Genomic DNA, 27,212 nt, shown 5'->3' with positions numbered 1-27,212 from the left:
AAGGTTTGATATAATAATGCGGCTTAAATACCGACAATTTATGTATTAGTTTCTGTGAATTATTACAAGACTTTCATGTATATTTTTGACTCATTATGTATATGTTTTACGTGCAAACATTTTTCACATCATTTCGATGTAATTGCTCGAAACATTTCGACAAGGTGATGTCAATTTTGTGGGAGATTGTTTTTGTCTTTAGTCTTTAGAAAAGTAAGTATATATAATGAAACTGGCCCTAGTTGAATTATCATTTTTAAGAAAGATAATGTACGATGTGGATTACAATAAAAAAGAGAAGAGAACTAACTACAGTTAATTAAATAACATTATCACTGATTAAAATTTCAGTGGTAAATAATAAGTAAAACTATGAATGTATACGCGAACGTACATAGTCAAATGTAAGGTTAGTCCCACGTCAAGTTCAAAATCTGAGTGGAGTAGTCAAGGGTCATCAGATTCTTAATATAGCTTAAGCCTGTCTTTAACCCCAATTCATAAAAACAGGATGATGAAATATACTACTAATTTATTTACCCAATTAAACAATTATTACTTTATTCTAATCATTACGTTTTAGAACTCTATGCAATATCCGGACACGAATTGGAGTTTTGTTTACACTTTTCCTAGAGTTTTGATACAAACATTCCTATCTAGACAATAGATTAGTTCTATGCTACTCTATAATTTATCTCGGCCTAATAATCCGATAGAAATTTGCATAACAAACTTTATTTTTATAAAACTTCAGTTGTGTTAATTCTGGCGCACAACATTTTTGGTGTGTTTGGTAAATTGTATCGCCAAGACTGGAACGGTTGCACCAGAAGATGGTGACAACTGCCAAGTGCCAAATTAATCTGAATTCTCTCTTGTATTGACTAAATAGATCGATACATGTATCTATATTCAACTCAAGTTCCTTAAATATAGGTGAAGATAGAACCACATCAAAGAGACAAAGATATAAACAACTCCTAATTTTACAATGGTTATCACCCATCAAACCGACATCCGGTTATCGTGGTCCAACCACAATTGTATCATTGTTGTATTAGTCAAAGATAAAAAGAGCCAAAATGTAACAAGCATATATTATATTATTAGTTTGACTCATTTATATAAGGAAAAGAATTATAATTTCATTCCCAATGCTATTTAGCAATATGCAAAAAGCTTATACCAGCAATTGTCACATTTCCAACCCTTAATACAAGGAGTCCATCACACTTTTGTACCGTAGCCCATTCGGTTAAAAAGGCAACGTATTCATTCGAATTTAATTAAATTGATTATTGGTTTACGTGGCTTATGTGACATTTAAAGGAGAAGAAAAAAAGAGTTTAGCTAACCTTGTGCTTACACAAGTACACCTTTTCAGCTTTAAAACATTATAAATTTATAATGTATCAAAAACAGAAATTAAGTAATAAGTAAAAAGTAAGTAACACTCTACTTCTTTCATCTGCGCGTTAGTAGTTAATAGGAATCATTCTGAGCCTCTGGAGTAATTACAAAAATGAGAATATAACACTAATCATTTTTATCTCGTAAATTTTGAGCATTTTTTTTCCATTTTGGATGAGAATTATCGCCTATCAATTACTTTGGTGAACTTCATATTAATGCAACTTCTTAAACCTATATATTTCAAAAAATAAATTAGGTACGTAGGTCAATCTTTATATAATGTTACATTGTTTGACATACACGTAAACGAACGTAAAAGCTAATGAAATGAATTAGGCACTCTCGGGACATTGGTAAGTAAGTATACTCTCGTCTCTCAATATAAAAATACTATATGTACTATATGGAAGTATAAACATTTACCCGTTCTAAATTTTAGATCGAAAGTATTTTAACCAAAAAAAACAAAAAACATCTAACACATGCATGGATAGTTTTGATAAACCAACGTGTGAATTAATAAGGTCTGTTGAATATGAATCAAAATTATCTTCAAACCAAAAGTACTAACTTATCCATATTCACAAATTCACAATCACATATGAGCAAAAAGATGTTAGTATATATATATATATATATATATATCAAAGCTTATCACACCAAATCTATCTGTTTGCCTTTATTGAGTTCCAATACTATATGAAATTGTTTATATACTCTTCTCAAAACTAATTGATTAATGAAAATATTTTACATCTCTTATTCGAACGTGGAATACATAAAAAATCAATCTAACATCCACAATGACTGAAATGTAAGCAATTCTTACCCTTTCGATAAGTTTGACTTAAAGTCTCTAATCTAGATCTAAAGTTCAAAGTTAGAGCTCATGCAAAGTCGGTTTCGAAACCGTATGTGGTTTTTTGGACTCTTTTAGTAAATTAAAAGTCGTGTTGTAGTTGACTATGAACAATTTTCTTGATTTCATCATATAAATCCGTTGTCAGGTAAGGCGCATTAACTTCCGAATGCAATCAAATATGACAAATAACTAGTTGAAGCTCCTATGTATAAATATAATCCTACAAAACTACAAACACAAAGAGACTAAGATTGTTGTTGACTTGTGCTTGTTTGCATACAAGGACACCAATACAAATTGTCCACTGAGATATTTAATTAAAACCACATTTTAACGTACGTCCTAAGCATTTTGATTTTTGTTTGGTTCATCGTGTCTCTCTTTAACCACTCCCATTGAAAAAGCATTACAAGATGACAAAAAGAATTGTTCTCATTTCTATTTCCGCTTAAAATGCGGGTTAACCATGTGATTTAATCAGGGGGTTTCTACAATTATATTAGACTAAACTAAAACTTTTTTTTTTTGGACAAACAGACTAAACTAAAACCAAAACAAATATTCGATGTAGGAAAATAACACTCGAATTTTCATGTCCCTTGCTTATTCGATGTAACATTTGTTTTAATCAAAAACGTTTTAGGAGAATATTTAAAGCTTGCTGATTTTGAAATATATATTTTCAACTTGTTGAAAAGTTGATATATTTTGTTAAAGCAAACTAACGAATCTATATATCTCAGTGCACTCAAATTGATAAGACATCCTTATTGTAATTAAAAATGCATATTACCTCTCATATATATCAATTAAGTAGGGGATTAACTCTACGAAAATTATCGATTCTTTTTATGTAGACCCTTGACCTTTATAGGCGATGGTCTGTAGGGTTATTATGCAAATTGCACGTGACCACTAAGCAGATTTTTTGAGTTAATTGATTAGCTTGATCCCATTGAAATAAAAGATTCAAGTAGCATGATGTAATATATACATCAGAATTTAGATATTTACTTTTTTTTTCCTTATGTTTTACAATTTAAGCTGTATTTATTTTCTTGTTCTTTATTCTAAATCAAGATTGGTTACTGTGACATTCCAGATTTTGCAGTAGTTCCAAACTTTCAATGATTCTTGGCCTCTGTCTTAGCTAGGCTTTACTAAGTAGCGGTTCGTGTATACCTGTATATACATATATACTGTATTTATACTGTACACATACACAGTTAAAGTTAAGACTCAAATCGGTGGATGTTAAAGGTCTAAAAGCATATTTAAAAATAAATAAAAATCGTCAGCTATTTTTGTTTATAGAAAAAAAACTAAATAATAATCAGTCAATTACGCTGTTTTAAAAATCCAACTGATGTGCCAACGTTTAGTTTATTTTTTGTCGTTGATGCTAAATATAATATCTTTGGAAAAACAAATAAAAGAAACAAAAGATAGTCTACTAAAAGCAGTTGAATCAAAAGTGAAGTCTCTCTATCAAGCTCATTGTCTCTCTATTTATAACAACACTTCACTTCCATTCCCAAACAGCACCATCATCTTTAGACAGAAGCAAGACAAAAAAAACCCTTATTCATCATAACACATCTTTTACCAAAACCCTAAAAGAAGCCTCATTTCAAAAAACCAGTTTCTTCATCATCATGTCAACCTCCAAAACCCTAGATCATAATAAATCATTTGAAACATCACAAACTCAAATGGGTTTTTCTCTAATCCACCAAAACACATCCACCAACACAACCACCACCACCACAACCGGCGAGAGACGAGGCCGGAGATCAAAGCAAGCAGAGCCAGGGAGGTTCCTAGGAGTCCGAAGACGTCCATGGGGTCGTTACGCAGCCGAGATCAGAGATCCAACCACCAAAGAACGTCACTGGCTCGGCACTTTCGACACAGCCCACGAAGCTGCTCTTGCCTACGATAGAGCTGCTCTTTCAATGAGAGGCACTCAAGCTCGAACCAACTTCGTATACACTCCAACTGATGTTCACACCATTCTCACAAACCCTAATCTCCATTCTCTCATCGTCTCTCCTTACAATAACAACCAATCTTTCTTACCAAACTCTTCTCCACAGTTTGTCATCGATCATCATCCTCATTATCAAAACTATCACCAACCACAACAACATAAACACACTGTCGCCCAAACCGTCTCACCCGCTGCTTCTTTCAAAACGCCAGTTCGTCATCAAAGCGCGGATATTCAAGCGTTTGGTAATAGTCCTCAAAACTCTTCTTCTAACGGCTCTTTATCTTCATCTCTAGACGAAGAAAACAACTTCTTCTTCTCCTTAACAAACGAAGAACATAATCACTCCAATAACAACTCGGGTTACTTGGACTGCATTGTCCCAAACCACTGCCTTAAACCACCTCCGGAAGCCACCACCACCCAAAATCAAGCCGGAGCTACTTTCACAACTCTGGAAGCAAGTAAAGCCTTTGAATCATACGGAGGGTTTAGTAATAGCTACTTCGAAGAAGGTGAGATGATGATGCTTAATCATCATGAGTTTGGTTCATGTGATCTTTCTGCCATGATCACTAACTATGGTGCTGCTGCTGCTTCAATGTCGTTGGAAGATTACGCGATAACTGAGCCACAAGATTTATCTTCTTCTTCTCTCGCTGCTTTTGGAGATGTTGTTGCAGACACTACTGGCTTCTACTCAGTCTTTTAAAACATTCTATATATTATATTTCTGTGTTTTATATATGCAATAATATTAATAGTTTTTACGTTATTCCATGGTCGTTTGATTTTGTTGTTAACTAGATGTTATCAACTTTATTATATATATTCTGCTTATTGTTTCATGCACCATAAGGTTACCCTAACCATGAAGTTTTGATTCTTTCTTTTTTTGTAATTTCTTATTTTTGGTATCATGGTTTTAATTAGCATAAAGTGATAATGCGAGTTGTATTAAGACCACCTTTTGTCCATGCTACTTCCAACATACTCATTATGTATATAATAAGTGTGGTGTGCTATAATAATGAAATCAAACTAAATTAATTGCCCCAGACGGATGTATGACTGGAAGTGAACAACTAAAATAGTATGTAATATCAGGATTATAAAATTAGTTGCAAAAAACTTCAATAATTCTAATTTTATTCAGTGTGTATACGCTCAGATAATTATATATGATTTTTTTAAGGATAATAGTAAAAAATTATGTTACTATGAATTATGACATTTGAGAGTTTTAGCTATGGAAAAAAAAATTAAATCTAGAGATGAGATATCTGCCATCAAATTTTGCATGGTTATAAAAAAAATTAGTTAATGTGAGATGGACTTTAAGTGAAGAGTGAAGTAGCATGATGGTGTTTTTGGTCTTTGGACATGTGCTTTGGTCATGACTTGTTTGGTCTTTCATTGCACAATCACTGTTTCATGTCTCCCTCCTTTTGCCTTAACTTTTGTCTACAACAACTCAACATTCCAACTCCTTATATCATTTTTTTAACCTGTTTAAGGTTTTTGACTTTCTTCCATAGAACTCGATTAGTCCCTTTTCCAGTGTTGATCAACTTCACTTTTTTCTTCTTATTGTAGTTAAATTGACAAAGATCCAATCATAGCTGTTATACTTGTCAAACATATGTACGTTGGACTTTATCATATGTGATGCTTTACAATTTGTCAAAGTCCAAATAGTTATTAGAACTTCTTTTTTTTTTTTTTGCTAATTTCTTCATGCATTAATATCTCGATTTAGGCCAAATGGCTCATTACATCAGATAAGAACAAATAATTATCTCCATATATGTAAGCATGTACTCCTTCCGTTTCAAAATATAGGATATTTTAACTAAAGCACGCAGATTAAGAAATCTTTACTTTTAACAAATTCAACCAACCAGAAACAATACTGCATAATATAAAATACTAAATTAACCTAAAAGTTGCATAAAAACTTGAAAACATCCTATATTATGAAACAAAAACTTCTCTAAAACATCTTATACTTTGAAACGGAGGGAGTATATTAATATATATGATATATATTTTTATTATGTTAAAAAACTTACTTCGATTGTTCTGATTTTGAAAAGCAAAAGGCATGTATCACTACAGTCTTAATTGTAGATCTAAGTAGTAACTCAGAGAAAAATCATTTAATGATTAGTAATTTTTTGGGGTTGTTGAAAGCATTTGTTGTGAATTGTGATGTTTCAAGGACCAAACTCCATGAATCATGATGATGATTATGATTTCTCTGTTGTTTGAGTAAAACTAGACGCAACGAACAAACCACACATGCACATGTTATATCAACAACACAAAGAACCAAGTACGAGAATTACTGACTACTACTTCCACATTAACAGTGTTTTTTTTTCTTACTTCTTTTCATTATATTTTACCTTTATATCTCATGATCAAAGTCATACGGATCGAATGTAGAACCAGAAGAACAAAATAGAAGCGTGACCCTGAGATCTGTTCTGTTCTATTTTTTTCCTTTTGTCATGATCGTCCTCTTCTTCTTCTTGTTCCAACAAAAGTTTTTAGAATCGGACTGTTTCGAACGAATATTGTATTCGCGTTTACTAATTTTTTTTTCTACGACATTATTTGTCTAATATTCTTTAAAAATTGTAAACGTACGCAACTATACACATAATTTCACATTTAGTTTAGAAAAAAAAATGTCATATTGCATCATCATTATATATTAGATACTATCATATTACAAATGATAATTTTACCAATCGCAAAGAAAGAATATAAATCTATGCATCTTTTGGACAATGACCGATAATTCTACTCACACAATATATGCCACTATATTTCAATAAGGATTCACATTCCGATTATGATGTGAACTCAAGTTTAGAATATATGATTTTACGTTTGATAAAAGCATTAGAATATTGAAACGAAACATAATAACTTGAATGTAAACATCAAAAACATAAAATAAACACATCTCATTCTCATCCAAACGTCCAAGCTCTTGATACAGTTTGCTGAAGATTAATCCTTGAATCAATTTCCTTAATTTGGCAACATCTTAGTAAGTGGGCTTTTGTATGGGCTTTAATCTCTTTTAAAAGTCATTAGAATATGAGCTTTATTGTGCAACAATTGTTACTTATTTGGAAGAAAAAAAAATGCTCTTGGCAGAGTGCAAGTGTCTACCTGATCGATGAGCTCTATTGTGCAACGATTGTTACTTATTTGGAAGAAAAAAAAATGCTCTTGGCAGAGTGCAAGTGTCTATCTGATCGATGAGCCAGGTACATATCTGGACTCAGAGCTACGGATCAACGCTGCAGTGGCCATAAAGCGGCACACTATACGCGTTCAGAAAGCCACGATTGTTGTGGAGCATAACATGATTATGGTGACCTATTTGGAATCGGGATGAGGAATCCTTTGACTTCACACCAAGGGTCAACAAATTAGGATCGATTAAGGACACAAATCAAAAGGCTGCAGGCAACTACTACAACGTGGATCGAGTATCATTGCATCCCAAGAGCCTTTCTCTGGATCATTATATAGCGATTATATTGTAAGACACTGAGCACTAGATTGTGTGCCAAGTAAAGTCTTCAGGTTCTTAAATTGTTTACGTACACACACCTCTGCCAACAATCACTCTTTAAGGATCGGGTTTGGCTTTGTGGCTCGCTTCAAATAGTTTACTAAACCACTTTTTTGTTGACAATTTCTTCATGCATTAAAATCACTCAAGGAGGTGGTGAATCCAGTCCTTTACAATAACTGGTGAACCATACCACGGTCTGGTTTCATCGTCTGAACCAACAGGTGGATGGTAAACACCGTCGAAGGTAAACGTTAAGTGCACCTTCAAGATGAGCTGAAACCTCAGGGACCACTCCATCACCCCATGTCAGAAGGGCACTATTATTTATGTAGTTTTAATCCTACTTATTATTTTCTTATTTTAATAAGTTTTTATTTTATTTTTTAGTATACATTTTCAAACTATTTTATTATTTTCAAATAATTTTATAATATATAATTTTAAATCTGAGTCCTAGTATATAAAATAGAAGATATTGAAAAATGTAACATATGCAGATAAAATTAGTTTTTTTTCTATTCAATACATCATACGTGGATCAAAAGAAAAATATACAAAAAAAACAACATGTACTAAGAATATCTCTCTTTATCTCGCTAATCTCCCTTTATCCCTAATCTCTCTTTATCTCGCTAATCTCTCTTTATCCCTAATCTCTCGAGTGAGAGTTACTTCCTTTTTCATTACTTCATCATTGCTATATACGCCATCTCTCTAATCTCTCTCTTTTATCTCCCTAATATCTCTTGTTGATCTCTTGTCCTTCAAGAGTTTGATTAAATCCTGCAAACTATCCTCTCTATCATCATTCTTCATGAAGACCTCAAACATACGGCCAGTCTGAGAAGAGCATCATCGATTTCATCTTTGTTGTTGGTAGTGAAGATGATTATCCTTTCTTCTCCGCAAGATGACCAAATACCATCAATACAATTCAATATTGCAGCAAGAAATAGTCGGCTTACTTGTTAGCACAATGCCATTGTATCAAAGGTTGAAGGATGGTGAAGCCTAATATTATCCCACCGAGACTTTAAATTCACATACATACTCAATAATTTACCTCGGGTATTTTTATTCCAAGCAAAAAGTATTGGATATTAAACGTCTAACTAAAAATAAGTTGTTTTTTTTAGGAATTTTCCTAGATAAAAGTGACTCTAAGGGGACATTTTGGTGCACATGTGCTATTTTATGATAGTAAACAAAAATAACAAACAACTAGGTACTAACCGCGGTTTTCCGCGGGCTAAAATTTTTTTTGATGAAAATTTTTAATAATTTATTTTGTTATTATGTTATTTATAAAGTTTTGTGATTAAAAATTCGGTTTGCCTATATTAAACTTTTTGCATTTTAAAAATGTTTATTGGAAACCTGTCAATAAAATATTTGCATTGGCTTACTTGAGCCAATCTTGTACTCTGTTGTCAAATATATATATATATATATATACAATGAATAAAACTGTTTAAAACTTTGTCAATTAAACGCAATCCTTGCTATAGTTGTGAAGTAAGCAAAAAGATATTCATGTAAAAAGAGCAACTAAATATAGCTAGTGAAGGTTCTCACAAATCTCTTTGAAAACAACATTCATTGTTTTTTTTTGTGGCTTCTTTTTCTTGTCTGTAATAAGCACCTTCAGCATTAAATATATTCAAATCTCAACTTAGTTTTATTTTCTTAAAGAACGGTGGCTAAATGAAAAATATAATTTTTTTAAATAGATAAAATACTATATCTATATCTTTTATTGTTTATTTATAAATTTTTAAAATCTAAGCCGTTAAACGAAACTGTTATATATTTTATTGGATTTAATTTTTTTATAAAAATTTTAACCTGTGCTGAAATTTTTTTTTGATAAAATTTGTAGTTATATAGATTTTGTTCGATTAGATTTTTAAAATCTTAGCTGTTAATTTTTTTTTTAAGTACGAATTAGTTTTGATTCTAATAGTTTTTTTCTACAATTTATTTTATTTTATGTGTACCCAATTTTCGTTTTTAATTAATTATATTTAATTAATTAATTAGTTAATTTTAATTAAGTTTTTTCTAATGGTATTTGAATTTAATTTTTTACACATTTTAAGGTTAGTTTAATTTAAATTTAAATTTGTTTAAGAATAATAACATTAGGAAGAAAAACAAAGACTAAATTCATTAATGTGAAGATTATATATGTAAAGTAAAAAAAAGGCTTTCAACATTTAAATAAAAATTAAAAACATAACGAAACTGTCAAAAATATAGATCACTCACTAAATCAATAAAAAAAAAATTAGCAAGCACTTCATCGCTTGGCTCATGCATGTTATGCTCAATTATAAAACGTTTTAACACAAAATCAATAACTTATGACTTATGAGTCATATAAATAAAAACAAAAACTCGATGAAACCAAAATACAATTAGATACAGTATAAACGATCCTAACACATAGAGCATGGACCAAACTTATTAGTAACCCAAGCAAATAAACTGATTTCAAAATTATTTAAAAACTATGATTTAACCCGTGGTATACCACATAACAATTATTTTATTTTATTTAAAATGATGTTTGATTTTAGTGGCATTTAATTTAGTAATAAAATTATATATTTTTAATTTTTAATATTTTTTATATTTAAGCGGTGATACAATTATTCTTAAAGTATTGTAATTTTATCAGGATAAAACACTAAAGTTATAAATTATAAATGTTTGTATAATGTATAATTAATCAGAATAATGTTTTTTATTTATTTAAAATAATACTATTATTATTTTTTTGATATATAATTTTATATTAAAAATCACAATTAAGACTTTCCTTATTTAGAGAAACTTATTGAATGTTAAATGTTAGTTAACATTTAACAAGAATTCAAAAAAATCGAAAGATGTCCATAGAATAATTACGTTAATTAATATGTTTCCATAATTATTTTAATCTCTTACTATGAAGATAATCCTTGAATCAATTTCCTTAATTTGGCTTTTCTATGGGCTTTAATCTCTTTTAAAAGCCATTAGAATATGAGCTCCATTGTGAAACAATTGTTACTTATTTGGAAGAACAATGCTCCTAGCAGAGTGCAAGTGTCTACCTGATCGATGAGCCAGGTACATATCTGGACTCAGAGACCATAGCTGCGGATCAACGCTTCAGATCAACGATGCAGTGGCGAAAAAGCGACACATTTTACGCGTTCAGAAAGCTGCGATTATTGTAGAGGATAACTTGATAATAGCGACCTATTTGGCATACCAAGTGATTGTGGTTGAAGAAAAGCCTGGTGCCAAGGGTACTATATTAACCCTCCAGAACCACTGGCCAAAGGGATGAACAGATTCTTGCCGGTTAGTAATAAGACTAATAGTCACTTATTTATATTTTACTATTCCTCAGCGAATTGCAAAATATGTTTTTGTCTATTCCCTGGAGCAGCATCTGAATATTAACATTCAGCCGGGATGAGGAATCCTTTGACTTCACACCAAGGGTCAACAAATTAGGGTCGATCAAGGACACGAATCAAAAGGCTGCAGGCAACTACTACAACGTGGATTGAGTATCATTGCATCCCAAGAGCCTTTCTCTGGATTGTATTGTAAGACACTGAGCACTAGATTGTGTGCCAAGTAAAGTCTTCAGGTTCTTAAATTGTTTACGTACACACAACTCTGCCAACAATCACTCTTTAAGGATCGGGTTTGGCTCCGTGGCTCGCTTCAAATACTAAAACCTTTTTTTGTTGACAAGTTCTTCATGCATTAATGTCACGATTAAAGCAAACTGGCTCATTTTTTTTTTTAATAAACAAAAATAAATTACTTTCAAAAATTGATTGAGTGGACTATGCTCTGATAATGAACTTCCAAAATCAGCAGAAAAATCTAGTTAACATAAATCTCGCAGCGTCAGAAAAGTTTATGCAGCTCGGCGATACTCTAGCTGTTTGGTGTTTTCTTGAAGTACCTTCACAACAAAAGAAAAACGAGAACCAAAACATTTAGAGAACAAAGAACAATCTTCAATGGTGGAGAAAGAACACCCTAGAAACATAGAGGAATCCATTGTTACCTCGCGTATTCTCTCTGCAATTGCCTTGCAACCTTCAGAAGCCAATGCAAACACCGTTTTGAATGTTTCCATCGGTAACTTCGCATCCATCTACATTTGCAACTCAAGACAATAAACATCTAGAGAATCATATGATTGCGAATGGTGAGACAATGTGATATAGAGGGAAGACGATTTTTGAGACCTGAAGGAGTGTCACTTTGTCTAATTTAGGTAGAATACCAACGGTTACATCAGCTCCTCCAGCGCTATCTTCGACGTAGTTCAGATCAAGAAGAGGAGTACTGTTCAAGTATCCAGCACTACAAGAAACAGCGAGATCACGCATTGGAATCCCAGCATCTGCTAGAGCTAGAGTCGCGGCATTGATACAAGCTGATCTTGTTCCTGAAATACAGAACATAACATTAATACCGGATCAGGCATTGAAAGAGCTTAAAAAAAAAATACTTGTTAGCAGAACGAGAGAGTTAGTTACTCTTACCTCCATCAGCTTGTAGAACCTGAAGGAATATGTCAATCTGCATAAAGGAAACAATCCATCAAGAAACAAGCACAAGAAAAGAAAAAGAGAAAAATACAAACTTTGACTACAACACGTTCGTCAAGGAAACCTGAGAATGAGGCAACAATTCAGTCAATATGCAAGCTTCCATTGTCTGACGGATGACAAGAGATAGCTCAGTTGATCGCCTGACCATCATAACAATACACAACAATTTTATATGATTCTCCGTAAGAAGGGAGCAAGAGTCTTTTTAGCTACACAGTATAGATAGATGTATAACCTGTCGAATTTTTGTCTTCTACGATCACCAGTACTAAACTGAGCCATACTATACTCACACAGCACCTACCACCAACACATAAAATTAGCCATATAGCATTTCAAATTTGACAAAGCTTTTCGCCAAGAACAATAACAATCAAAGCATATACATACCAATGCATGGTCGTCCTTTTTTTGCAGGCTCTTGTTTTGAATCTGAGGGAGCACAGAGAAACAATTAAACAGGCAGAATTAAAACCAATTTACACACTAAATTAAGTTGAATTATACAAATCAAAGCATCAATCTTGATAGGTCGGAAAAAAGAGAGTAAATTCACGTACCTCTCTTGGACCATAAACAGCTGCAATTACTTTGGTATTACCCATCTCAAAAACAGCAGAACTGGAAACAATGTTGCATCATATCAAAAGTGCCAAATTTAGAACTGAGATGAAAAAGATAGGAGGAAGTAAATTTTGAGTTTACCCGTCAGCCTTAGAAACCACTCCAACTTCAGCTACGATTTGCCTCATCTGAGTTTCATTACAAGCATCACGAATAGAAGAAAAAAAAGTTAACTTGTGAAGACAGCAGCAAAGAAAGACAAGGGAATAGAGAAAGCAAACATACCTCATTGAATCGGCGACCATCTAATCGAAGACCTTCTGGGTTTACGTACTCCATTGTTGTGAAAACTTACAGAACCCTAGATAAAGAGGGAGATCAACTATGAGAGCCAAGAAATAACAAGTTTGATACTTTCTGATTCCTAGAACAGGGTAACGAAGCGGAAAGAGAAAGGAGTGAGGAACTTGAGGCGAGACTTACCTCTGCCTATATTTGCCGGCGGCGATATGACGGAGAGTGATGGACGGTGACGAGAGAACTAAAAGAGATTTAGGGCTGTTTGGTTCCTTTTTGTGAATTAAGTAAGATTTTAAGGGTATAAGTGTAAAAGCACTTTTGTCTGAATATAGTTTTGCTTTCTCACTGGTATCTCTGTGAAGTGTGATCCAATTATAGGTTCTGTTTTTTTTGTCTTTTTTTTCTGTTTTGTCATGCTCTTCCTCTTCTTTTTGTAAATCTTACTTCAAAAATTGTATCCGAATCTATCTATATAAACGTAATTTCACGTTTAGGTTCTTTGTCATTTTATAAACGATGATTTTACATTCAAACAGGGGATTCTCAGGAATCAGAGAATTTTTGTGAATAGTATAATAAAGGCCATTTATTATAAAATATAGTTTCCAAAAAGAAAAAGAAATAACAACGTAACAGAGACAACAGACAGAGAGGAGATGGCCGTATGAAGGAATACTATGAACATGGTAAGAGAGACCTAAGAGAAGAGACATAATAACACATAGAAGACTAGAAAGAGCCTCTTTCGTCTTATCTCTCTCTGCTTTGCTTCCTGTTGTCGTCTCCCCACCCAAAAAAATATCCTTTTTTTTTATGTTCCTGAATTCATATGAAAGTTTGATGGAAGGAAGAAGAGTGATAGAGAGAATAAGAGAGATCAGATCATTATCTAAGAAGATTAGAGTGAGATTCTCTTCTCTCCTTTTGATTTCTGTCTGTCTTTTTAACCTGAAGTCTTAGCCTCAATGCTAGCTGAGTTATCTTTATTGGTCTCAGCAGGCTCGGGATGGCTCACACCGCTGGTAGTTGAAGAGGGCACAGTTCCTGTGCCACCAGCTCTTGTGGTTATAGGTTTAATAGAGCTGGAAGAGAGAAGCTTCGTGCGTTGCTCAGACGAGGATGATGATGATGTTGGAGCTAGTGTACCGAGCGAGGAGGACCCCAGAGGGTGAGGCGCAACGGGCATGTCGGTGAGCGAAGAAGCGGATGGGTTGTAGCTTAGTGAAGAAGATCTGATGGAGTGGTCAAATTTGCATGCAGGACCAAACTTGCAAACCCCGTGTTCAGCAAAGTGAGTGCATTGTGCTGCTCCCTGCAAAAGTCATTACTATTAGCTTTTGTGGCGCAACAAATGTGGGTGAGAAAAAAAAAAAAAAAAAACAGAGCTTCTTGATCACATCAAGAAACAGAGCGTTTCCATATATGAACTCTACTTTTGATCATAAGCATTTCATGAAGGAAACTTTCATGTTTGTATTAGGGCGTATAAGCTTAATATATGAGACTTACAGGACGAAGAGGGAGGCCAATGTGACTGAGGGTAATGTCCTTTGGCGATGCTGCTTCCATAGGATGNACAAATGTGGGTGAGGAACAAAAAAACAGAGCTTCTTGATCACATCAAGAAACAGAGCGTTTCCATATATGAACTCTACTTTTGATCATAAGCATTTCATGAAGGAAACTTTCATGTTTGTATTAGGTCGTATAAGCTTAATATATGAGACTTACAGGACGAAGAGGGAGGCCAATGTGACTGAGGGTAATGTCCTTTGGCGATGCTGCTTCCATAGGATGATGGAATCTGCAAGAGGATCCGAATTTACAATCTCCGGTTCTCATAAAGTATTGACACTCGGGTTGTTCAGGCCGCTGAGGAAAAGTTTGTTCTTTATTTGAAATACCGGTAGAAGATGGACCGGATTGATATGCAGGCGCTGAAGGAGATAACGGTCTAATTCCATAAACAGAGCTGGTTCCCATTGACGGCTGAGTCCCCGGCGAAGGTATTGCACTTACAGAAGCCTAAATAGTTGGGAATGAGGTTTACTAAGATAGAGAAAAGAGAAAAAGTTAATACAAATAAGGTTTGTTTTAGAGCATTTACCTGGTAAGGGTTCCAGCCAGAGTATGGGACCATACCGGGTGGTAGAACCATTTGACCGTAACCGTAAGGGCTCGGAACATATGAGCCTGGTAAAAGCTGAGGCCTTGCTAGAACTACTCCGTATTGCTGCGATGAAGGAACAACGGATTGAGACTGAAGAGATGGATACATAGTTGGCCCAGCGGATGGAGCGTGTACACCAGGAGGGACAGGATGGTGAAAACGACAGGTGGAACCGAATTTACACTGACCGGTTCTCATGAAATAGGAGCATTCTTTCTCCCCCTGTAAAAATCCATTTGTAAGGAAACAACTTTTAAGAGATCATTCATTAAACAAAAGACCACAGAGAGATTGAACAAACCGGGCGTAATGGGAATCCCATGTAATTTAGTGAGATAGGAATAACAGAATCTCCTCGTCCTCCTCCTCCTCCACCTTGTCTAGGATGGTGATATTTGCAAGAAGCACCAAATTTACATGTTCCCGTTCGCATAAAATGCTGGTGCAAAGAAAGCTTTTTAAAGTGAGAAATTGGCTCACATTCTCATACACATAACAGAAGTTAAAAAAAGAAAACTGAAATGCAACGTTTAAATACAGAACCAGTTTGCTTAAAATCAGTGATACCTGACACACGGGCTGTCCCATTCTCTCTGGGAACTGACCAGCAGCTTCTGTTCTGAGACCTCCCCCCAAGACCTGAAATAACGAAACTAAGAACATCCAATGAGAGCTTCCCATACAAATAGGAATCCGAGATTCTGTTTCAGTAAGATATCAGATCGTAGATTGAACAATGCATCTGATCAACTAAAACACCCCATTATTTTTAGACAAAATCACAGAGGAAGCAGACAAAAGAGAAAAAGGCAGTAACTTTTCAAAAGAACCCAGAAAAGAAATTAAAAGAAATAGAAAACAGAGATGAGAGAGTTTTATTACCGGAGCACGGTCTGGTGGGTGATTGAACCGACATCTAGACCCGTATCCGCAACCACCGGTTCGTATAAAATAGATACAATCTGGTTCATCAGGTCGCTCCGGCAACGAATCATCACCACCACCGCCTTGCAACCCTAACCGCCACATCGAAGCTATAAAATGCCGCATTATATTAAAAAAAAAAAACCCAAAACTTTCAATCAGATTTAAAGAATCAGACATTTTAAGAAATGCAGGGGAAACAACGTTCATACCTTCGATGCCGGTTTCGTTTCCAGGAGCGGACCATTCAAGTGATGGATCCGAACGCGGCTCTTCTTCGCCGGCGCCACCGTACCGCTCCATTTTTTTTTGTTTTAACCGACGAAACAGAACCCACCAATGTCGAGCTCTCCGATCAAATGGGAGTGTCGGGAACAGATGAGATGTGAGAAATAAAAAAAACCACAGATCGTGGTTGGTTGGTTGGTTCTGTCTCAACACCACCACTCTCAGTCGTCGCTTGATCTCTCTTTGCTTCAAAGCTGAAACCTTTTTTTTTTGTCAATCTAAAAAATCGAAAGGAGTATAATTTTTTTGATTTTTTTTTTTTTGACGGGGAGGGGGTTGGATTTTGGAAGAGGGGATGGGGGAAGAAGTTTTTGATCTTTCTTTATGCGTGCTCGCCTTTTTTGTGGGTGTTTTGCCGGTGGTGGTTAATATACGCGCCAAACATAGAATAAATGACTTCTCTCATTTTTATTTAATGCCCTTTTTATTTTTTTTCTTTCTTCTTTGTTTTCCTTCTTCTTCATCTACATGGTCTATTTATATACACATTCCCTAATTCTGATTACAATATTAAAAAAATCATAATATTTGATGGTTTAATCCAAAAAGTTGCTCTTAACTTCATTTAAGTTTTATAAACTAATAAATTGTTCTAGAAGATTGTTTAATTAATTACATATTCCGATGATACAAGTTATCTCTCAATAAGTGAAACATGTAACGCGTGTCTTCCGTATTTCTCGTTTAACGGTTGATTTTTGAATTACATTTGTCTTCGAACTAGCTAGGTTCCTCGATTCCGTCACTTTATATGGTTAACAAAGAAAACAAAAGCAATTATATGTGATTATTCATGTTTTCATTTCACTTTTATAAACTTTAGTTCGGTTTATCTTACTTTTTATTCTGTTTTTTTGGCTATAATGATATTAAATCATGATATTATCAGTTGGAACTGATATCTATAAAATAGTTTGGTCCTAGATTTAGTTAGACTCACAGCATTAGATAGTTTAACTATTTGGTATAGTAATAATGTACAATTTTACTATATGATCTTAATATATATATTAGCAACCACTGTTCATATATATTGTACTTTTAGGGCTTCATTTGAACTTCAACCACTCTTTTCCTTCTTTGGAGTTTATTGTGATTTCTTATCACAATTATGACTTATTTATGTTTTACTAACCTTACCAATCACCATACATACATGTTCACAACAAGCATGACTGTGTAAGCAACAAAAACATGCAATCAAAAAAACAAAAAGAGAGACATATATCTTTGTCGCCTAAAAAGAGAGAAGAAAAAATTGTTTTGTTTCTTATTTTCTCTCTTTTCAATCATTATAAGTTCAAAAATTAAGAAACAAATGAAACAAAAGTATTATGCATGCACTAATCAAAACTACTATAAAATGACTATCTTTAATTACACTGTATAATTTTATCTTCTATAACTATACTTTTTACCATGTGTGGATGAACTACCTTTTAATGGAACATCAAAAATAGGAGAAAAAAGTCTTTAAATCCTTATAGGAGCATTAAAATTGTCACACTACTCAGAAATCACTAAAATTCAGTTTTTGGTTTTCCTTTTCGAAAGTGTTGCGTAATTTACAGTTAAGCAAGCCTTTGTTTGAATCATGACACGTCCCGTGGAGAAACTCGAAGGACATGATTGTCATTGGCCGCAAAACAGTAAGAAAATCTGAATCTGTGTTTTCTTTGGATTTTTTAAAAAAAATGATACCATGACGTGAGAAACGCATTAATATTATGTTTCATATTCAGACTAATGTAACTAAATAAAAATTAGAAATAATGATAGCCATTTCTTTTGTCAACAAAAAGCGAATGTTAAGAAAAGTATTTTAAGAATTAATATAGTGGTGTCCTGGAAGTTTTCACACACAAAATATGCAAATGATTGTTTAGATCATTGTAATAGTAAAAAAAAAAGTTTAATAAGTCAAACAAAACACCTTGTGTCGGCTCAAGTTGCAAATATAACAATATGCCAATTTCTTTGTCAAAATTAATTCATGTGTTATTTATTAAATGATGTTAACAGTTTAAGTGTGTACTCAACCAACCATTCCATCTGCTAATTATATTTAAAAACGTATCTGAAAAAAAATCTGTTTAAGTCGCTACTCGCTACTACACTGGTTGGAACATGATATAGTTAGATCTTCGTGTTAATGTTGACCTCGACTCGTCTGACTACAGTAATAGGTAGGTTTGATATTGTATTATTTACGCCTAAGCTTTTTGACTAGCTAGTTGTGTTTGTTGAGTTGAATCTGTCTACATATATTATAAACGATACAAGAAGTTGTTTTGTCTATCTTCATGCGAAAAAACTGTTAAACATAACCATTTGACATATATGTTTTGAAACGTAGGATATGATGGTCTACTTAACCACACTTTTGGTTATGGTAGTCTAAGACAAACACACTATTCCTTAATTTGAATGAATGAAAATAAAGAAAACTGGCTCTGTTAATAAATCATAATTTCTGAAAAGTTTATAGTTTGTCTTGATTTAGACTTAAGCTTAAATTTGGTTGTTTAGATAGAAAACAATAAATACAAAAGAAAACAACAGTAATAGATGCTTTAAAAAGCAAACAAGAAAATTTTGTTTTAGTTTTGCAACAAATAGAGAAGCTCCACGTACGTGTTGAGAGGAGGAGTAGATGTAAATACGGAAAGTATTTTCTTGCACGCTCACGCAAAGAGTGTGAATCGCACTCAACACCAAACGTTTAAGAGTCACTTCACACTTACAAAGCATATTTTTTACCACTTCTAATATTTTCCATATGGATCGTAAATTTAATGCTTTGGATGATTGATTACAAAGCTCATCATCGTACGTTAGTACTACAAGTCTACAAGTTAGTTTGTCAAAACGGATTTAAGTTTGTCAGATTTTTTTGGTCACCTCCTATAATATTTGCAGAGTTGGAGAATTATATATAGGAGCTCACAAACAATTAACTTTGTTGGCTATATCTACTTATAAGCTGATGCACAAATTTAAAATTTACTATATAGTTCTGAAATATATATATATATATATGAATACAAACTATAATATTTATTTGTATAATATTTATTTATATATATATAATATTTATTTATATATATATGTATGGATATATATATATATTATTTATATATATATATAGTAAGTTTTTATTTATATATATATATATATGAATACAAATGATTCAAAATGTGTTTTCTGTTTATTTTTGTTTGGTATAGCAAAAAAAATAAAAACTTGAATTATGATGATTATTGATTTTGTTTGTCATGTATTGTAATACAAAAACTCATTAAACAAACATAGGTTGTGTGCTGCCACTAGAAAGCAATACAAAAACATAAAAAAAAAATGTGATGGTTAATGATTGAAGCGCGTGAATTTAAGCCGCATGGAATGGCGCAATGAGGATTTAGTTGGGACTTGCGACTAGCTAAGTGACTATTGACTTTTAGATCACTTAAAAAGGCGACACTGTAATTGATTGATCCAACGGGTATAAAAAACCATTGGAGTGAATAGCTTACTTTACACGGTTGAGATCTTCTTTACTTTACATTCTCATGTAGTCTTGTCTGCTAAACTGCTGGACAAACGAATAAGATGTCTTCACTTCACATCCTTGGCCGAGTAGAGGTGTAAACAAAACCTTAACTCTGGATCTTGTTATAAATAATCAAAATGTCGCATATATTAAAAATAATAATCACATTGTTACATGTATTAGTTAACAGTGCATATTTGTAGACATGGTTTCATGAGTCTTGACAAATAATAAATCTTTTTGTGTGTTTTTTTTTTATAATAATGGAATAATAAAAAAATAGAATTAGAAGGTTTGTTTGACTTGGAGAGGTATTGGCCATATGTGAGCAGCTTTTGGAGATTGTGTTATTACACCCAAAGATCTTTTCGACCATAACATTCGTATCCTCTCATAGCCCAAAATGTCGGCAAAGTCATTTTTTTTGTTCTCGGTCAGAGTCATTCATTTTTCTTTAATTGTTTTTTCTTTTTGTTTGTCGGACCATGACATTTTGTTTTGCGCGAGAAATATATTATGTGTGCTTGAAGTACAATAGAGTATTTGAAGTTTGAACTATGGCACTCAAAATAATCATGTGTGAGTTAATCGTAATTTTGGTTTTGTGTACATTTCAGATGCTTTTACTGAGGCCTTGACGGTCAAGGCTTGACCTATGACTTGTAAATCGAGGGCTTAAGGTTGTGTATATTGCATTGATTTCTCAAACTCAACAACTTTAAAATCTCTATAAAAAAAAACAACTTTACATAACGACGACAAGAAAGAGATTCAAAACTCATCACCGTAGACAAAAAATAATCGAATCAGAAATTATAGTAGTTTAATTTTTGTTCTCTCCCTGATTTGAAATTATTGTGTTTCGTCTTGTCCCTTGGAAGTGGGACACACTTGTGTACCCATGAGCTCTGTTAGATAAAATGTTCATACAATGAACTTATGCAGATCATTACTAATTGGAACTGGTCTCATAACTATGATCTAAAAGGTTAAAGACACTTTCAATTGATGTTCCAACCAAAAAATACAAATTTCAGATTCATGAAGCTATTTGTTCTAATATCACATACAACTCCAGTTTCAGATTTAACCAAATGACTCCGGAGAGAGCTAATCGACATAAAGAAGAAAGATCATGATGCTAATCTTAGCTAAAACCATCGGAGTAACAGATTCTTTGGATCCAACAGATACCAGTGATTGAGTTTGTTCTGCTGAAGACCTAGCTAAACCACCCAGTAACGTATAGCCAAAAAAAGGAAATTAAAGCTTCAACTTCTTATTGGGTCTCTTTAACTTAGCATCTTCATCGACTGTGATCTGTCCCTTTCAAAAAAGTTTTCCACACGCAGATATGAACGATGGAATCCAGAAAGTAACGTAAACAGACTTTACAAAAATCTGTGTGGGGGAAACGAAAAGCAAGTAGAAAGATGAGATAAGGAAAAAGGGAGTGAGGGAGATAACCTTATGCTTTTTGTTTTTCTTCTTCTTTTTCTCATCTTTTTTCTTCTTTGCGTTTTTCTTCTTTTTCTTTTTGCTAAGCTTAGTGTTCTCTATCTTATCGTCATCAGAAGATACCTAAACATGATGACGCAGGTGTACGAAGTGGTCAGCAGAACACATTCTAGAACTTTTATTCCTTGTCCAGATAGAATGAAAGAGAGTAGAGAGAATAGCTACCTCGACGTCCTCGAATGAGGCAACGTGTTGGATTCTCCTTCCTGAACTAGACGCCCCACCTGAGACCAAGAGAGTATCATACAGATTAAGCCTTCACATTCAATACCCCAGAGTTTAAGATAAACCTCATTCGGCCATATATGTTTCCCAATAACATAACTGATACATGCATTTTTTTCTCCATATAGATTGGTTCGGATAAAAGTAAATCTCTCCATGTTAGTGTGCTACGCTGTTTTCACCGACCATATAGGAATACCATGAATACATGATTATTCCAAACTTTGAAGTGAGCTAAACTTAGTCCACAGTTTCAATGAACTTATAGTGTAAATCTAGTTTCAGGCAAATAGTCACTATGTACTAACATTTTATGACTGCTAAACTCTCTTCAAGCTAAGTTGACAGAGGAAAACCCATGGAATGCATCAATACACGATCTTTATTTGCAATGATGTAGTGAAGTCTCAATGCCATATACATCTCCTGCACAATCATGACCTTTGAAAAAATTCTACGCGAACTTCTTGCCAAACTTACAAGGTCTCAAGTTTGATGCAACCCACAGTTTCTACTCACATATCCCACTTTTTATAGTTCTCCTTGACCACTGAAGGTGAGAGTTTACCAATTGTTAAGGTTCTTCTGTATTCCTTAACTTGAACTGAGCTACAATTTCAGAAGACTTGTCCCTAGCTTTCAACACTAATGCCCAACCAAACTTGAGAATCCAATAGACCTGATAAGAACCAGATGTGATTCTCTCTTTATTCATTCTCTCAATCAATTACAGAAGACGACCAGAGAACAAAGGTCAATTCTATCGCGACCTAAACTCTCCCAAACCTTAGTTCTCAACTCATTCCTTCAGCTCGCTCCCCTTTAAACCTTAGTTCTCAACTAACCGATAGGCTTGTTACAATCAGTCTTGGTTATAATAGTCCTGCACTACACTTAATAAGACTACCTTATCAAGACCTCACCATATTTTGGGTAGCACCTCAGCTCTCAGCTAATGCTGAGCTATCATTGCAATTACATGGTGAGGTCTTGATAAGGTCTTTTAGGCTAACTACATGGTCTTCTACAACACTACCAAGAAAGCCTTATAAATCACAGGACAATGCCATTGCCATCTTTCAATTGCCTAAAGCCGCTCAAACAGCCTACTCCAAATTACAAACCTTTTTCGAACAAACACCATTATCAAAGAAAGAAAGAAAGAATCGTGCTTTAAAAGTACTCACTCGAAATAACAGTGTCTTTGGCGTTTTTGACGGCTAACTCAATAAGATCCGGATTAATGGAAGCTAACCCATTAGGATCTTGCAGCTTCCTCTCTATAAACTTGGCTAAAGCCGCCGCTTTGTTCGTCTTCAAGGGTCCACCTGGATGAGCCAATCTGTATATATCAATAACAACAGCCATGAAAGTCTAGAATTTTCAAATCGAGAAGAAGAAAAAAAAACCCTAAGGAGTGAAAAAAAATGAAAAAAAGAAGAGAACCTGGGGAGAGGCTTAGAGCGAGAAGAAGAGGGAAGAGAAGTAAGAGGAGCGAATTTGCTTCCTCTCAGAGCTCTCTTCTCATCTTCGGTCAGCTCTTCGTTAATTGCTCCTCCACCTCCTCCTCCTCCTCCTCCCATTGCAATTCCCGATCACCGAAACCTTTGACGGCCGTCTTATTTTTTATGTTTTGAAAATTTTGTCAAAAAAATCTGAAAACATAAAGACAGGAGGAGGAGGGAGACGAAAAGGTGACCAAAAACAAAAAAAGCAAAAAAAATAATAATAATAACGAAAAGCTTAAAACGTCGTCGTTCAGGAGAAAACACGGCGTTGTTTGGCCGCGCTTTTTTCTCCTTTCAGGTCGCCGAGATTGATCGGATCCATTGCGACGACGACCGTCTCTCTTCCTCCCAAAAAAAGAAGGGATGCGAGGTGAAGCAAGTGACCTCTGCTTCGATTGCCTTGATCAACGTATCAAATCAGACTTCTCCGACCAGATCGTCTTCTCTTACGGCCTGACCGATTCGCCGCTACCTTTTGGATCCTCCGCCGTCGTTGAGGTCTAGTCCCTTTATTCTCCTTCCTCTAGTCATAATTTGTATTGTAGATTTCAATGGTGGAAGTATGGGAATTAGAGCTGCTTCTTCAAATTGGTGTTTGTGTAGGTTTCTGATTCTAGCGAGGAAGTATCTGCTTCTTCTTCTTGTGAATCCACTTCGTCTCAGTTCGTTTTGGAGTATCTCCGGAAGGAAGAACATGGTTGCTTAGCCAATTACGTGTACGGTCTTTTTCTCCTTAGGCTAAGACTTGAATTTGTCAAAATATTTGTGGTTGAGCAAACTTCTTTTTTTTNTTTTTTTTTTTTTTAATTTGCAGCGATAGATGTGTTGTTGGAGATCGAGAAGGTGGAAATTCAAATGATGCTGTTGAATCTGATGAGTGTTTGGGTTGTTCACACAGTGGCTCTCAGGCTACTGAAGATGATGATACAGAGAGCATTACTTGTGGAAGTGTTACTTGCGAGCTTTCAGGTAGTTTTTCATGTTGGAGAAGAATAGCTGCACTTTTACCAATTGCTCAGATTAGGAAATGGTCTTCAAATGAGCTTTCAGCTGCATCTGATCTTCAAAATCTTGCTACTAGTTTCCTTTCTGAGTGTCCAGAAGATCAAGTTTTAGCCTCTCTACATCGCCTGATTGATGGGAAGCCATCTGGACAAGAAATCCACAGTTTCCTTCGTCTTCTTGGGTTACCATTGTCTGAGGAGAACAGCAAAATTCGATCTCTGAGGCATCCGAATCTAGCTCCGGTCTTAGGACTTTTGACATCATCTGATTGTTTGGTCTCAGTGCTCCCCAAAGCCCCGTATACCTTAGAAAATATTCTCCACTACAGCCCCGGTGCTATTAAGTCAGAATGGCATAGAGATTTTCTGATATATCAGCTATTCTCTGCGTTAGCTCACTTGCATGGATTGAGGGTTTCGCATGGGGACATTCGTCCATCAAGCATATTTCTGTCTGATTCATTATGGAGTTGGTTAAAGATCTGTAGCAAGCCGGATGTAGGTTCTAGAGATGCCAATTCATCTGCTTCAAGAAGATGGTGGTGTGCAGAGGGTTGTTATTCTTATGGCCTTTATGCCGATCTTAAAATTTCTTCAGATTTGGACTGGCAGACTCACTTTAATAAATGGTGGAGAGGAGAGTTAAGTAATTTTGAGTATTTACTCGTATTAAACAAACTAGCAGGTCGACGGTGGGGGGATCACACATTTCATCCGGTAATGCCATGGGTCATAGATTTCAGCAAAAAACCTGAAAATGATAGTGACTCAGGCTGGCGGGATTTGAGAAAGAGCAAATGGAGATTGGCAAAAGGAGATGAACAATTAGATTTCACCTATTCGACATTTGAGTCCCCGCATCATGTTTCGGATGAATGTCTGTCTGAGCTGGCTGTTTGCAGCTACAAAGCAAGAAGACTACCACTGAGTGTCCTGCGAAAGGCAGTTCGGTCTGTGTATGAACCTAATGAGTATCCCTCTGACATGCAAAGGCTTTATGATTGGACCCCTGACGAGTGCATCCCTGAGTTTTACTGCGATCCCCGCATCTTTTGCTCCGTTCATCCTAGTATGTCTGATTTAGCTGTACCTCCATGGACAAGCAGCCCTGAGGAGTTCATTAAATTGCATCGAGATGCCCTGGAAAGCCCCCATGTTTCATCTCTAATACATCACTGGATTGATATTACTTTTGGTTACAAAATGTCAGGACAGGCTGCTATTACTGCAAAGAATGTTATGTTGTCTTCATCTGAGCCGACAGTACCAAGGTCAGTTGGACGTCGTCAACTCTTTTTTCGGCCTCATCCGGTGCGCCTTGGTTATTCTCGCGAAAAGGAACAAAGTAGAAATGAACTAGAAATGCATACATTTCATGGCTTTGGTGTGGACAACAAGAGGTCCATCATCCTCCAAGCTGATGACTATCTGGAAGAAACTGAAGAGGCATCTGCATTTTCTGATCATGCATCACATCTAAGTCCAGAGTATCACCTTCATCAAAACTTAGTTGAGTCTCCTTTGCATGATTCTTCCAGTGAAAACACTAACAAAGTAAATAATAGTCTCCCTGGAACTTCAGAAAACAAAGGTTTACCATCAAGTATAAGTTTGAATTATTTATTGGAGCATATGGAGGTGAGAGACAAAGCATCGACAGAACTTCAGGAGTTGTTACTTTGGCGGCAAGATTTCTGCGCAAGAAACTTTTCTAAGGACATTGCAGGGGATATTTTTTCTATAGGCTGTGTCCTGGCAGAACTTTATTTGATGAGGCCGCTATTCAACTCTGTGTCTTTGGCTGCTTATTTAGAAGGTGGTGACATACCTGAATTGGTCAAGGAACTTCCTCCTCCTACTCAGGTACTTGTCGAAGCATGTATTGAACAAGATTGGAGAAGGTAAACCCTGTTCTTCTTTGTTACTTCACTATGTTTATGACTGCGTGATATGTGCTGATAGAAAAATGTGTTACTACACATTTTTGTCTTTTTTAGGTGTGAATGCCTAATTACTCTCTCCTTTCGAAACATGTAGGAGGCCCTCAGCAAAGAGTCTTCTGGACTCTCCGTATTTCTCAGCTACAGTGAGGTCAGCTCACTTGTTTGCTGCTCCACTTCACCTTTTGGCTAAAGATCAAACACGCTTGTGTTATGCTGCAAGTTTTGCCAAACAGGGAGCCTTGAAAACAATGGGAACATTTGTTGCAGAGATGTGTGCTGTGTACTGTTTGCCACTAGTCACAACACCTTTATCTGAGGACGAGTGTGAATTGGCTTATGTACTTCTCAAGGAATTTACAAAATCTTTGACACCAATGGCAGTGCAGAGACTTGTCTTGCCTTCTATCCAGAAGATCTTACTGGTACACAGATATTGTTGGTTCCTGATGGAATTTCTGAATCTAAATTTCTGTTGTTAAGTTTAATTAATGTCTTCTGACAGAGTATCATATGTTAGACCACAGGTTACTCGCATTTGAAAGTTTCACTTCTTCAAGATTCGTTTGTGAGGGAACTATGGAATCAAATTGGAAAGAGAGTATATCTTGAAATGATTCATCCTTTAGTCATATCAAACTTGTATAATTCTCCGGACAAGATCTCGGCTTCTGCAGCTTCTGTGCTGCTGATTGGTTCAAGCGAAGAGCTTGGTACCCCTGTTACA

General features: G+C 34.8%; 5 protein-coding genes across 9 annotated transcripts in view; 2 read left to right on the top strand and 3 right to left on the bottom strand.

The window, feature by feature from the left end:
• Window positions 3,843-5,043, top strand: LOC104706167 (ethylene-responsive transcription factor ERF086). The gene has a single exon (XM_010422326.2). The coding sequence runs from the start codon at window positions 3,934-3,936 to the stop codon at window positions 4,978-4,980; it is 1,047 nt and encodes a 348-aa protein (XP_010420628.1). The 5' UTR covers window positions 3,843-3,933; the 3' UTR covers window positions 4,981-5,043.
• On the bottom strand, window positions 11,644-13,643 carry LOC104706166 (exosome complex component RRP41 homolog). Its single transcript, XM_010422325.2, has 11 exons — window positions 13,542-13,643; window positions 13,344-13,419; window positions 13,200-13,246; window positions 13,055-13,115; window positions 12,885-12,926; window positions 12,730-12,794; window positions 12,556-12,634; window positions 12,426-12,462; window positions 12,126-12,328; window positions 11,942-12,031; window positions 11,644-11,836 (listed from the first exon to the last, which is right to left on the bottom strand). Exons 2-11 carry the CDS (start codon window positions 13,395-13,397, stop codon window positions 11,789-11,791), a joined length of 726 nt encoding a protein of 241 aa, XP_010420627.1. The 5' UTR covers window positions 13,398-13,419; window positions 13,542-13,643; the 3' UTR covers window positions 11,644-11,788.
• Window positions 13,912-17,169, bottom strand: LOC104706164 (zinc finger CCCH domain-containing protein 58-like). Of its 3 annotated transcripts, XM_010422322.2 has the most exons (8): window positions 16,665-17,169; window positions 16,411-16,562; window positions 16,096-16,167; window positions 15,830-15,967; window positions 15,466-15,750; window positions 15,129-15,383; window positions 14,868-14,906; window positions 13,912-14,670 (listed from the first exon to the last, which is right to left on the bottom strand). In XM_010422322.2, exons 1-8 carry the CDS (start codon window positions 16,753-16,755, stop codon window positions 14,302-14,304), a joined length of 1,401 nt encoding a protein of 466 aa, XP_010420624.1. In that variant the 5' UTR covers window positions 16,756-17,169; the 3' UTR covers window positions 13,912-14,301. The 3 variants fall into 3 exon arrangements, with proteins under 3 accessions (XP_010420624.1, XP_010420625.1, XP_019083874.1); XM_010422323.2 differs by lacking the exon at window positions 14,868-14,906 and having other exon boundaries at window positions 15,090-15,383; XM_019228329.1 differs by lacking the exon at window positions 14,868-14,906 and having other exon boundaries at window positions 15,090-15,383; window positions 16,411-16,544.
• On the bottom strand, window positions 21,244-23,704 carry LOC104706162 (E3 ubiquitin-protein ligase RBBP6). 3 transcript variants are annotated; one of them, XM_019228328.1, is made up of 5 exons: window positions 23,480-23,704; window positions 23,221-23,375; window positions 21,974-22,032; window positions 21,758-21,871; window positions 21,244-21,616 (listed from the first exon to the last, which is right to left on the bottom strand). In XM_019228328.1, the coding sequence occupies exons 1-5, from the start codon at window positions 23,614-23,616 to the stop codon at window positions 21,554-21,556; spliced, it is 528 nt and encodes a 175-aa protein (XP_019083873.1). In that variant the 5' UTR covers window positions 23,617-23,704; the 3' UTR covers window positions 21,244-21,553. The 3 variants fall into 3 exon arrangements, with proteins under 3 accessions (XP_019083873.1, XP_010420621.1, XP_010420620.1); XM_010422319.2 differs by having other exon boundaries at window positions 21,244-21,610; XM_010422318.2 differs by having other exon boundaries at window positions 21,244-21,871.
• LOC104706163 (protein GFS12) overlaps window positions 23,777-27,212 on the top strand; it is a 7,860-nt gene continuing 4,424 nt past the window's right edge. The window contains exons 1-4 of the mRNA XM_010422321.1: window positions 23,777-24,039; window positions 24,145-24,257; window positions 24,356-26,446; window positions 26,583-26,910. Coding sequence (XP_010420623.1) covers window positions 23,905-24,039; window positions 24,145-24,257; window positions 24,356-26,446; window positions 26,583-26,910 — 2,667 coding nt within the window. The 5' untranslated portion in view covers window positions 23,777-23,904. The remainder of the gene's footprint in view (window positions 24,040-24,144; window positions 24,258-24,355; window positions 26,447-26,582; window positions 26,911-27,212) is intronic.

Source organism: Camelina sativa, chromosome 8 (genome assembly GCF_000633955.1).
Source record: "Camelina sativa cultivar DH55 chromosome 8, Cs, whole genome shotgun sequence".
NCBI classification, from domain to species: Eukaryota; Viridiplantae; Streptophyta; class Magnoliopsida; order Brassicales; family Brassicaceae; genus Camelina; species Camelina sativa.
This window is presented reverse-complemented; position numbering and strand designations above follow the sequence as displayed.

Bases quoted from the DNA above. Each gene is read 5' to 3' on its own strand.
- LOC104706167 (XM_010422326.2), top strand. From the start codon at position 3,934: ATGTCAACCTCCAAAACCCTAGATCATAATAAATCATTTGAAACATCA.
- LOC104706166 (XM_010422325.2), bottom strand. From the start codon at position 13,397: ATGGAGTACGTAAACCCAGAAGGTCTTCGATTAGATGGTCGCCGATTC. The intron at 13,247-13,343 runs GTATGTTTGCTT...AATGAAACTCAG, and splicing joins ATGGTCGCCGATTCAATGAG to ATGAGGCAAATCGTAGCTGA. The intron at 12,927-13,054 runs GTACGTGAATTT...GTGCTCCCTCAG, and splicing joins CTGTTTATGGTCCAAGAGAG to ATTCAAAACAAGAGCCTGCA.
- LOC104706164 (XM_010422323.2), bottom strand. From the start codon at position 16,755: ATGGAGCGGTACGGTGGCGCCGGCGAAGAAGAGCCGCGTTCGGATCCA. The intron at 15,968-16,095 runs GTATCACTGATT...TCTTTGCACCAG, and splicing joins TGGGACAGCCCGTGTGTCAG to CATTTTATGCGAACGGGAAC. The intron at 15,751-15,829 runs GTTTGTTCAATC...GGATTTTTACAG, and splicing joins TGGGATTCCCATTACGCCCG to GGGGAGAAAGAATGCTCCTA.
- LOC104706162 (XM_010422318.2), bottom strand. From the start codon at position 23,616: ATGGGAGGAGGAGGAGGAGGAGGTGGAGGAGCAATTAACGAAGAGCTG. The intron at 23,376-23,479 runs GTTCTCTTCTTT...TGATATATACAG, and splicing joins CGCTCTAAGCCTCTCCCCAG to ATTGGCTCATCCAGGTGGAC. The intron at 22,033-23,220 runs GTGAGTACTTTT...TCTTGGTCTCAG, and splicing joins CAAAGACACTGTTATTTCGA to GTGGGGCGTCTAGTTCAGGA.